The sequence below is a fragment of the Tenebrio molitor genome, chromosome 9 (genome assembly GCF_963966145.1).
Source record: "Tenebrio molitor chromosome 9, icTenMoli1.1, whole genome shotgun sequence".
Taxonomy (NCBI): domain Eukaryota; kingdom Metazoa; phylum Arthropoda; class Insecta; order Coleoptera; family Tenebrionidae; genus Tenebrio; species Tenebrio molitor.
The window spans coordinates 10,573,971-10,586,897 of record NC_091054.1 but is presented as its reverse complement, the minus strand read 5'-3'; the positions used below and the strand labels follow the sequence as shown (position 1 = coordinate 10,586,897).

Below are 12,927 nucleotides of genomic sequence, written 5' to 3'. Positions count from 1 at the left end.
TTCGGCAGACATTCGGAATAAATTAGGCTTATGCAAACTCCGATCGGATCTGTGACTTTTAAAGAGTTTTGGAAACGCGGGGTCGCGACACCTTTTAGGATTTCGTGGCCCGTTCGACGCAAAGGCGAGCAGGTGGAACGGCTCGTTCGAACACTTTCATTTGAGAAATGTCGAAAGTGGAGCAATTGACCGATGGCGGTTGAAAAATGGCGCGGTCGTGGCACAAGAGTTCGACCAACGAGAGAGGTGGGCGAAGAGGTAAGGAGAAGGCGAGAATTTGGACAGCTAGAAAAAAAGGGAGAAAAGGAGAAGAGCAAAATGTAGGCGTAGATCCAAAATTCAAAATTGTGTATTTCTTTTTGGAAACTAAAAATAAAGGAAAATAAGAATAAAAGAAGAAACTTTCGGAAAGTTTCGGACAAAAAAAAAAAATATGTTCTTGGAAATTGATTGTCAAGCAAAATCAAACTGTTAATAAATGAACAAGAATGTGAAAATGATGAATAAAACATAATACAAAAATGTTTCAAAAATTTCTTATATCGGGTGTTCATTTAAATTCATCTTCAGAGTAGGCGTTGAAGAGTCGATTGTGAACGCACCACGGATTACAGATCACGGATCAGCTGTTTAAATCTAACCTCACTTTTTGCGTTGTTTTTGTTTTTACTGTGCAGACTGATGAGTGGTGCGTTCACAATCGACTCTTCAATACCAACTTTGAGGATACATTTATTAAATGAACACCCGATATGTAGTAAGCCAAAATTTTTGAAATATCATTTTTAGGATATTCCTGCCAAGTGAATCCAAAATAATTATAAATAAAACAAACATATGAACAAATGATCCAATAACACTTTTCCAAAAATGTTTTTTTCAAAACTGTAAAAAAGAAGGAAAATACGGAAATGAGTGACATATGAAATGCCCAAACGGGGAATTTAAAAGAAAACGTTTAAAAATGTTGTTACTATAAATGGTGAAATGTCAAAAATTTTCAAAAAAATATGTATGCAAAAACAATATGCACAAAAGACAAAATTTTTGCTGAATTTATCTCACTGAAAGTCTAAAAGAAGAATAAATATCAAAGAGAGATTCTCTTGGATTTTTATAACTGTCACCCTGTATATTCATATAATGCTTGTATCACTATTTAACATCAGTGTCCTGGATTACCGAATATCATGAGTTTTCTAGAAAATTTCCTGTAATAATAATAATGAGACTGATAATAATAATTTATTCATTGTAGTAAAATTAGTAACACTCTTGGTTTGGGTGGAAATTTCAACTACCAAACAGAATATTGATTAATTTGCATCTCTGTTTTGCACAACGAAAACTTTCAAATGCAAAGTGCAAAGCAATTTTTTCTTAAATCGATTGTCAAGCAAAACCAAACTGTTAATAAACAAAGAAGAACGTGAAAGTAGAGATAGAATGATCTTCAAAATACAAAGATTTTTCAGAGCTGCGATTTTTCGATTGGTAAAATTTTTGCCACAAAGTTTCTTAGCACCATTAGTATGCAGAAAAAAAAACCAAATGGAAATTTCTGCAACAGATTTATTGAGGAAAGAACCGACCAGAAACATTTCGACTTTAAATCAGTTCAGAAAAATTCCGGCAGAACCTCCGACCAATTCCCTAAATTAACATTTCTCGTGTCATTTCGCTAATTCCCCAGGTCCTAATCCACATTTTCTTATTTATCGTAAAAATTTGTTTACAAACTGTCCATATTTCATCTTTTACAGCTGCGTTGCCGAATTCCTCGCGACGCGATCTCCTCTCTTCATTTCCTCATCCATTACGGGTCAAATCCACCTGTCGGGTCGGATTGATCGATCAAATCTCGCTCCCAATTAAACCGATCGAAGAACGGTTGATCGCCCCACAAACCAAAAAAAAAAAAAAAATCTTCGCCACACATTAAACGATTTCTGTTAATGAGACGTCGGAGCGGTCGTCTCGCGGTCACTACACTCCAGATTCCAAATTCCCACTTGACACTGAAATATTCGCTTAATTTTTGACAACACTTCTATAAATACGCTTTCCGAATTATATCACCAATAAAATATTTCAAATAGCAGTAAAAGTTGTTGCGTCTTCGCCTCCTGTTACATTTCCAGCGATGCCGTTAGCGGATGATGTATCGAGGCTGGTCTCGACGAGAAAGTCGCACACTTATCCGTTTTTGATCAATTGGGAATCGGCGTAATTCGAGAATCGCCATAAATTTCGCCGGATTGAGATGTCAATGGAGTCGTCCAGGTGTTCAAAAATTTTTCCCCAAGCTGGAACAAACACGCAGACTCGCAAGTGCGCTCCTCGGACGTACCGCGAGTGTTTTTCGTGCGTTCTTCATCACCTCTAACTGTTCATCATTTTTTCCGAGAGATTCTAATCGAAGCCGAAAAAATCGTCACGATTCCGCGATTTACTCCAGATCGGTAAACGATTGGTTTTTAATGCGGGGGCACTCCCTAATGACGCCTAATTCATGCCCGAGCTATCGAAAACCAGATCGAAGGTAAACACGAGCGTAGGTGGTCAAAACACCGATTGCCTCCAGTACCACTAGTACTAGTACTGGAGGGCCAAACCAGTTTTGGTACGTCGGTGTGGTCAGGTTCGACTCGACCAAAACCGGAGATGTCGCTTGGTGGAAAGTACCATCTAGCAGGTACCACTTCTGGCACCGCAACGACAGAAATCTGTCACAATCTGAAATGGGCAAAGGGGCAATCACAACGGCAGAAACCCGATTTCATTTGGAAGGTTCCGTTTCTGGAGGAAACACTCTGGATCGCCCCATACTGGCATACCATCTGGAAGGTACTAAGACTGGAAGAAGTTCTCTGGATCGCGCCACAACCGCGGAAATCATCCATCTAAAAAGTACCACATTTGGAAGAGGCGCTCTGGATTGCGCCACACCCGCGAAAATCCTTTATCATCTGGAAGGTACCACATCTGGAATAGGCGCTCTGGATCGCGCCATACCCCCGAAAAAATACTTTATCATGTGGAAGGTACCACTTCTGGAAGAAGTGCTCTGGATCTCGTAACATCGGCGAAAATCTAGTACCATCTGGAAGGTACCACTTATGGAAGGAGCGCTCTGGACCGCGCCACACCCGCGGAAATCCGTTCCAATAACATTTTCGCGTTATCGGGAGCATCTAGGATCCCCGGGGGCCCTCGAAGACGTAATTAGCGCAGTGGATGGCGTGAGAGGCGGCGAGCCTGTTATCATCGAGTATTACCTATAGCCGTTTAATAAGAGCAAAAGAGTCGGCGTTGCTGTTAGTTACGCAGGTCACCGGAAGCGGGGCATTATCTAGCGCGGTCACGCTGCCCACCGTCGAGGACTGCGACTGCTGCGAACACCGCCTCTGGTCAACCGACAACCGGTGTGCGGCCTCGCTTCTTTTTACAGGATGCTGATGCTGGCCGGACACTCTTCTGCAACGGATGGTCGAAGACACTCGACCAACCACTAATTACTTACGTGCTCTCAACAGGAAGGTCATCAACTGGGTTCTTGCACTGCAAGAGTTATGACGCGGTCGACGACGCACACACCGACACGAAAATCGAACGGGGGGATTCTCTTCTACTCTTGTTCTCTTTCGGTAATTGGCGGTGGCCTTGTCGGCTTCTGGGACGGAGGAGAGGCGAGAGGTCGATTCTTGGTCGACGATGCTCGAAATCACACAAATTTACGACGCCGTTTCGATGCAAATCAGTAGAAATGTCCCATCGACTGGAATTACCTTGTCAGGGAAATTCTTTTGACAGCTTCACAAATTCACACTCTGACAGGTGTATCCCAAGGATTCAAATTTGGAACGATACTGTCCGCTACATCTTTAGAACGTTTGTACTCGATAAACTATGTTAGCTCTAGTTTCAGAACATTAATAATAAATTAGTTATTTACATTAGAGTACGGTAGGGGTATTTTACAGCGCGAAAACTAGGTTTCAGGCTCGAGGCGAAGCCGAGTGCCTCATTAGTTGGAACGCACTATACATAACAATCTGAAGATAGTTTTCAGAAAAAATCTTCAATTTTCTTGTTAATTCTTCGCTTCACAAAACTGCCTCTCGAACCAGAAATACAGAAATGTCTCAGTACACAATAATCTGATCCAGATCCTGAAAAAATCGTCATTGTTCTCGTCGGTTGTTCGTATTCCACAACGAAGACGAAGATGCAAGTGTGGAGTGCGGTGGCTCTCCTAATCTCGCCTCTCGATCGAAGATTCAGGCGATAACTGTTAATCCGTCGGATCTATCGATTAATTAACAAATTGATTCGGATTCGAAACGTCGAGGGACGATTTTTTCCCACGAATGTCACGCGGAATAGCTAAAATTCCGAATCGGACGCCGTATGAAGACGACGAAGAGTTCGGGTCAAGAGATCACAAGATTAATAATATTAGTAAATTAGATAGTTTATGGCGTTGCCGCGAAAATTATTTAGTCAAACATCTAATTGGACCGCGGAGAGGGAAATTTACGACGGGTGAGATCGGGTCACGTGGAAGACCAATTCAAAAAGTGACAGTCGAATAACGGAGGTCGGCTGGATGTATACAGAGCTGCCCAAATTACGAACAGAAATTTGGAGATTTTTTTTGAAGAACACAAATTCTTTGTCGCTAAAAGGTAAATGAATGTTTCATGTTTGTTCTTTTTTCTTTAATTTTGGTCAAAAAACAAAAATAGATCGATACCTGTGGAGTTCGAGCTGATGAAAATTTAAATTTTTTTGGAAAAATTATGTACAGTACGTTCCGAAAATATGTAGCTTCACTTTAGAATTTAAATTTTTAGTGCGATCAAAAACAAAAATCAAGTGCGACGCCATGGAATTTTTTTTTGAAAAATTATGTACAATCTGTTCCGAAAGAGCTGCCCCCTAGAATCTATACACATATCTACATTTGTGCAACCTTTTCCCACGTCGTGATTGATCCTCGAGGTGTCTCAATGAGATCGAAAATCATTTGAAGAAATATGTATATTTTTTAATTATATACAGCGCGTTCCGAAACCAGCTGCACGCTAGAATTTCATCTATATAAATTTGTGCATTTGTGCGTCGTGATTTAGTCCTCGAGATGCTTTAATGCGATCGAAAACCATTAAGTTGGCTCCGATCGATACGAATCTACTGGGTGTTTAATTCCAATGGGAATAATTTAATCGGCTTCCGTAAATCTCTGCGTTTCGTTCCATTAAAACTGGAGCCGCGGCTATTGTTGTAATTATCTACGACGCGGCCATCTCTGCTACCGGGTGGTCCCTCGAACTACTATGTCTGTAGATTTTTTGGAAATTAGTGCGACGCACCTGCACTCGTGTGAATTTTGACGATTCCTCCCGAGAGCCGTTTCGTTTATTTGAATATTACTGTTTTTTATCGCCTCCGTTAGAATTGATGAGCGGATAGGATTTCCACGATCCGAGAAACGAATTCTTGTCAAGTCGGACTTGTCGTGATGTTATTATTGTCGAGTGAAATACGGACGACGTTTAATTTATTGGCGGTCCTGGTGATGGGAATATTCCGGGTCCGGAGCAGGATCCTGCGATGCCAATTAAATCTTGTGTTTCATTAACGGAATTGATTCGTTCGGAAGCGAGACGAATTTGATCGAAGCAACAACAATACCGAAGCACTTTACCAATTGCAGGTGCTGCCAGAGATACTCTCGCTTTCGATTCTTGTGGATTTTGTCAGATTGTTGCTCTTCTTTGCGTTTAATTAGTCGTAAAGTGGATTCACTATTGGACGAGGTCGTAAATTGAAATCTCCCGATCGCTTCTTCTCGGAAAGGAATGGTATTGGACGTCAAAATTTAACTACAATTTATTGTCCTTATCGGATTTATAGGTACCTATCTTCCGCACATATCTTCGGAAAAATAAGAGATTAAGAGAAAAATCAAAACTTATTCGAGGTTTCTTCCTTTTTCTTAGAGATATTGGTCTGTTTCCAAGCTTGATGCTTGTAGAAAAAGACTTTTTACAGAAGATTCCAAAAATTTTTTTACAACCTTCTCCTTGTAAAAGACTTTCTATATATACATATTATTCTTCTTTAACACATTTTTGATTCCTTCAACGCCGATCCTGTACTTTTATAAAACAATATTTGTCCAATTCTATCCATCACAATTGCCGTTTATTTCTTCAGATTTTCTTCTCTTTAAATATTCTTTCTTTTAGTTTTTTCCCCCGTTTTGTACTGCTAATTTTTTTCAAATACAAATGAAAATGGGCACAGCATCTAGGCGGTATTTATTTATCCTTTATTGAAAAACTAACGCAACTGCAAAATCTTGTAGCGATTAGAAATGCCAATCTGTATCACCCTTCCGCACCACACTATTCCCTTCCCCTTTGGCTAAGATCTACCAAAACAAGTTACGTTTTTGTTCTACTCGCATTTTTTACACAATAATTTCACAACAGTGAATCACCCTTTTTTTAATATTATAAAATAAAACGCTGCTTGGAGCGACGTTTATTTTACAATTACTCTCATAAAACTCAAATAAACTCGTAGAGAATCCATTAAATTACATTATAATCATTATAATTAATAAATAATTTGAAAGAAGATTATTCTAAGTCTTCACTGCTTTCTTCTTCTATATAAATATTTTCCACATTTTTTTTTTTCGAGGAGACATTTGAAGATTTTTGACTCGTGCAAAATCACAAGATTCTATACCAGTAATTGTTTTTTTTTGCAAGTGGATCACTCATAAATATGAGTTAGCTGTAAAAATTAGGTATAATAATAATCAACTGTGGTACCTTTTTGAATCCGCGGAACGATTTGGAACAAGGGTAGTTTTAAATATAGAAAATATTCCTAAAGTTACAGTTAACAAACATATTTCTTTCAATAAATGACGTTTAACAATATCCCATGACGGGAAAGCTTATCTCTGATATTATTATAAATTATTGTATATGAAGGTCCATTCGTGACACAAATAGAAAACATGTCAGCACTATATTGGACATCAATCACACATTAACAGCTGCACGGCCATTATTTAGCCCTATCCGTGTGATTGTGCGAATGGCAATAAGACGGTGAGTTGCTGCTCTCGTGTAGTTACAATTACCTATTAGTTGTGACAGGGTGTTTAAATTTTACAATAATTAAACCATCTGAAACGCTGACGAACTTATTTTATGTACAACTAAGACGAGGACAAGAATTTGCTAATGATTTTTATTAATTTTTTTTCATCAACTCCACACTCCTGAAACTTCTAAATGTCAAAGTTAACAAACACAGAATTGCAGTTAATTTTTTTGGTTAGTGTCAATAAAATGGTTGTTTGCATAAATTGTCCGAAGAATTTTAATACTATTTTTCTACCTTCACTGGCTGACCTACAATTTTGTAAAATAGTATCAAAATAAATCAGTATTTTTAAAGTAAAAGATACATTTATTGTTGTCAGCTTTCTTGTTCCTCTCTACTTACATGAATTTAAAATTGCTTCTCAATTCCATGACGTCTAATATGTTGTTACTGTCACAAATTGAAATGTTTGTCTTTGAAATAATTCACTTGGTTGTAATGACAGAAAATTTGTTAATTTATTGTCGTTTGTTATTAGATTAGTTAATGCATTAACTCCATTGTTAAGACAGAAGTAGGTATAGGTACATTACATGAATATAGCTCTCCTCCCACCGCTTTTGTTGCAACCTTTGAAGAATTTCCTGAGCCTGAATTTGTTTTCAGATCCCTTTTTCCTTCTTTAGCCCAAGATTTCTGTGATCTCAATTTATTTATGTTGAATTTTCACTAATAATAATTTTATCTATAATAATCCTTGTATTTTAGATATTCTTTTTCTCCGATGATCTTTGCACTTAATAATAATCATTGAAATTTAATAATAATAAAAACATTGTTGAAGAAAATATCTCTATTGAAGATGAAGTCCTGGCATAATTTTATTAAAAAAAAAAGCATTTTTACATTTCGAGACTTTACTCCATTCAGGGTTTATTTCATTATTAATACACTGACCGGCACAAAAAGCGACATATTATGATTTTTTTCAATAAATGATCTTAAAATTATATTTGTGCTTATTTTTTTTTATAATAGATAAATTGGAATATTTTCAATGATCGGCAACCATGGCAACCGAATTGTTTTGTTTAAATAAATTATTAGAAAAGTTTGCCCTACTTCCATGTTGTGTTTTTGTCGGTTGTCTTACGTGTTAAAAGATTTAATTTGACAATGCGAGATAATAATTCAAAATATGTACTGTTCAAATTTTGGCAATTTTTTATAACATAAAATTTGTCTAAAAAATTGCTTTTATCATTTTTCATTAAAATCTTATTTGCTGTGTCTAATCTTTTGTTTGTCGAATATTCTTTGGCAAAGAATAACTTAAATAACACTTATTGATACAACATGATACCAAAAAATTTTTCTAAGACAATGAATTACTTAAAATTCAAAGTGAGTCGTTTTTTGTGCCGGTCAGTGTATTAAAAGAAAAATTTAATAATTGTTATTTGTGTAAGAATTCTCAATAGACCTTGGGCAACAACCGAGCGCGGGGAATACCTAGTGCGATGCGGAAGGGTGATCGAGGTTTGCAACCCGAAGGGCTTGTAGATTTTGTCCTTGATTTAGATTTTTTTTTTCGTTCGACTTTGTCAGAATTTGGGAATTTTCTCCTGTGTGAACGGGTTTTGATAAATGTCACAACTTGTCAAAACGAAACGTCAAGCTAATTTTAAAGATTTTAAGCGATTTGGAGCCTTTAAGGGGCTGGTCGAACAAAAAAACCTTGTATTCAACTCGTTCGTGTGTCAATTGGGCCTTTTTTGGCACTCGTGGGCCTTTAAAACGCTCGTTTCACTCGCGTTTAAATATGGCCCACTTGTGAGAAAAACGGGCCAATTTACACACGAACTCATTAAATAAACTACTATTAATCATAACTCCGTTATTATTTCACCAAAATTATACAAAGGTATACCGTTATAACCAGAAAATATAGGTCTTCCGCCTTCAGTTTTTCAAGAATACATTTTTTTTATTTGAAGCTTAGTTTTCAAGTAATGGAGTGAAAAACGTAAAAGCACCCCAAAATGAATACATTTTTAGAGAACGTTGAACAGAAATAGTGGTCATGACTCAGGGGCTAGATACTGGCTTATCACCGTTACCGCCCGGGTTCGATTCCCGGTTAAAACATCAGGTTTTTTTCAAATCACTACCATCTTTCGGAGGAGATGTAAAGCTGTCGATCCTGGCTACTTACTTAGTAGTGGTCGTTAGGTCATGTTAGAGGCACTTGCGCGACCTGAACTGAAAACTTCTAGCGCTTGGCCTTAGCCAGAAGGTATACGATTATTTATTTATTTTTTTTAGAAATACGACCCCTTGAAGTCTGAGTTCCACCCACATAAGACGCAATGCTTTTTCGAAAATATTTTATTTTTTAAAAACCCAACGGCCAGTTATATAATTTTTATCAGAAGAAAGATTTGGACTCCGGCTATATCTGATACATTGCGCAACTCGAAAATTTTGAATAACGCCCTTTTGCACGCGACAATCTTTGAGCAATTTTTTTTTATGTTTATCTATACATAACATCGATCTGACAAGGTGTTAGTTTTTAATCACACCGTTTTTGAGCTTTCCCCCATTAGTTACGGTCAGCGAACATTTTTGTCGCATCATTTCACCACGACAATTTTATAATTCGTATCGTTATGGTAGAGCTAAGAATCACAAGTGACGGTCTGGCAACAGTGTATCAGAACGTAGCGCGAGGGCCTACTCCTAAAGTTATCAAACAGAAAAATTATCCAAATCCCGTTATACTAGTAGCAAGACTGTTTTTTTAATAATTGACTCAATAATATGATATTTGCAACCACTGCCAGACATTTTGTTGCGTTCAGAGAGAATTAATCGTTCTATCTGAACCCCAATTATTATTGTTTGACTATTTTAAGTAGTTTCCACGGAAACAAGTTCTCATTAAGCTAATCTCTGGTTGCGAGTACGGACCTGGAAGTTTAACGTATGTCTAACACCTTAGACCTGAATTCTGATCCGCTAATTGTATTTCTCAGTCTCAGTCAAGGAAACATCTACTTTTCTATATATTCTTTTTATTATCGTATCTTCTGAAATATTTTCATTTTTCTCCTCATTATTTTATTTTTCCCTTCGTTCTCAATTTCTTGATTCTCGTTTTCTTCTCCTACTGTTGCAATCTTCACCAGGTGTAACAACTCTCTTCATTAAACGTCGTCCATTCCGTGCACGCAATTTTCTTCTTCAATTTATCATTTCTCGATCTCATCTTCGTCTAATCTTCCTCTCTTGTAAATCACACCGGACGTCATCTCCCAAAAGCTGCGCTCGGTCGTAAAATAAATTCCGTTGTTGTTCGTGCGAGCGATTTCCGCCGGCGTAATATTTTGGAGGCCCGGCCCTGCTCGTGCTTCCTGTGTGGGCACCGGGGGCCGAGGGGTCCGGAGTCTGTGACCCGGGGACATCTCCTAATTGGCGGCCCAACCTGTTATATTATCAAGAATCTGGACCAGAACAGTTCGATGAGACTCGATGGCCTCCGAAATAACCTCTGTACTTTACAACGCTCTCCGACTTTTAATGGAGATCCATTAAAAGATGACCCGGCCGGGACCATTTCGCGTTTTAAAATAAATTGAGCGGTTTGGCGGCGGCGACAGCGCGCCCGATAAGCCCCTCTCTGTGCGTTTTTTTCGCTTCTTTTTCATTCGTAATTATTTTCCTGCGAGCATTTTTACGGCATTCCTCGGTGCGATCGGCCCCCGACGCGATAAAAAGGAAGATAAGCGGCGGCTGTCGATAAAAATTTTACCGGTCAAAAAATATCTCAAACGAGGTTATTTGGGCGAACGAGTGCGGCGTCCGAGACACGCGCTTGAGTTATTGGTCTTGTGTTGTAAGAAGGTGGAGAACAAGCAATAAATATTGGTAATTATTATGCAATACTCGAGTGAAAACTGAAACAAAAAAGCCACTGCTGGTAAAAATGTCACTGCTGATATATTACGGCGAGATGAGTTACGGCTTGAAATTTATTTATGGACCGAGGTTCGGTTACTCTTGCTTTTAAATGAAAACGTTTAAGGAGAGAAGGATTTGGTGGCCAGGTTTAGGAAGCTGCGACAAAGAAAAAGTCTAAATATATAATTTTTGATTTATTCGAGGCGTGGGAACCGGAGGGACGAACGAAACGACAAGAAATAATGACAGAGAATGGAGCAGCGTTCAAAATTAGAAAATTTAAAAAAAAAAAAACTATTTTCTTTTGTTATTTTTGAGTAAAATGCAAGTTTTAGAAGAAACTTAGTGGCTCCAAAATATTTCCATTTTGAGAGCGACATACAGCGTGTCTCAAAATTCGCGAATTCCGAATTCAAAGAGTGCACCTTCAGACCAATGTATCTTTGTGGGGGGAGTGCCGATTTTTTTTTATTTCCATATTTGGACTACTGAAGTGATCCCCTACAACGCTCTGAATTCAGAATTCACAAATTTTGAGACACCCTGTATAAAAAAAAATTCAATCACAGGACGAAATCCTCTCGCCTTTGCAATTCTCACGTTGAAGTTGTTCAAAACCCAAAAAATATTTTTGTAGAATCCAAAAACAAAGAAAAAATAGTTGTCAAGCCTGGTTTCTTTATCTTCTTCACTTCATTTCTCGTCTTCACCGCTCTTCCATCTTGATCAAATGATCATCCTTCCTTCCTGTCCTTGGTGTCCAAGATCATTTCATTTTCTTTGATTGATTAATTTCATTCAAGACCACGCGTTTGGCAAGCTCTCTGTGCTCTCCAACGAAGTTATATTTTGTTGGCGCAGAGCGCCGATCCTAATGGACCACCTTGGCCCACACCTGTTCCGCGTTTCCCCTTCCAGGTCGCTTCGTTAATTAAAAAACTAGAAAATAAACCCAGGAAAATACAGCCGGGCGTCTTGACGAGTGTTGGCATTTCACCTTTGGAAATAGATAACTCAACGAGTCGAATTTAATCAGCAATTAAGCCAAAATCCCATGCAAATAAACCGTCCGATCCGTTTCCTCTGCCACCATTTCCACTTATTTATGTCCGAAAATATTTTTAGACGATGCAAATCGCCGAGACACCTGTATACCGGCGATCCTCCCATAAATAAACCGTACAAATCGTTTCGAGGCTAACGATATTAATTTTACATAAACGTATGGCATTTCTAACGGGACCGCGTAAAAAATCGCGCCAAGGTCGGCCGCGTCAAAAATCCCCTCCGAACAATGATGCATCGGCGGTATTCGCCGCGATCATTTCGCTCCTCGTCCAAAACAAACAGCAAATCCCGACTAGTTCTTGTAGGCATCAGGTTGCGAGCGCTGCAGCAATTTTAATCGCGAGATAATTAGACAGATAAGAGCGCAGCGTTACCAATCAGACGGCACAAAAGATCGTGGTGATGGAGGTATTGAGGGAGATTCGGTGTTGCAATTATCGACCATCGATGATTCTCAGTGTGGCGACGGTTTTTCTTAATTAGGCTCAATTAAGAAAACAGGATGCTCACCATATTTGCCCAGAGCTTCCGCGCCGGCTGCTCCGTCTGCAACAAGAAGAGAAAGCTCCGTTAGTCCGGTGAAAAAATCCCAAACGGAAATCGGACCAAGGATGGTCTGACAGGAGTCCAAGTGCGAAAAGTCAAGGGGACCAACAACTAAATCAAATAAATTTTAAACGCGACGACTCGTTTCGAGCCGCAGGGCCCAGGTCTGGACAGTAAGGGGGTCGCCGTCAGAACCTACAAGCAAAACCGTGTCCGTTT

The 12,927-nt window shown here is 38.7% G+C and overlaps 1 protein-coding gene across 6 annotated transcripts in view; it reads right to left on the bottom strand.

Annotated features, from left to right (window-relative positions):
* Window positions 1-12,927, bottom strand: part of Samuel (SAM-motif ubiquitously expressed punctatedly localized protein) — an 86,070-nt gene that overhangs the window by 35,214 nt on the left and 37,929 nt on the right. For 5 of the 6 annotated variants that reach the window (XM_069058462.1, XM_069058464.1, XM_069058465.1 and 2 more), the window contains one exon: window positions 12,673-12,708. The exons of the other annotated variant lie outside the window; for it this stretch is intronic. In XM_069058462.1, coding sequence (XP_068914563.1) covers window positions 12,673-12,708 — 36 coding nt within the window. The remainder of the gene's footprint in view (window positions 1-12,672; window positions 12,709-12,927) is intronic. 6 annotated transcript variants of the gene reach the window in all.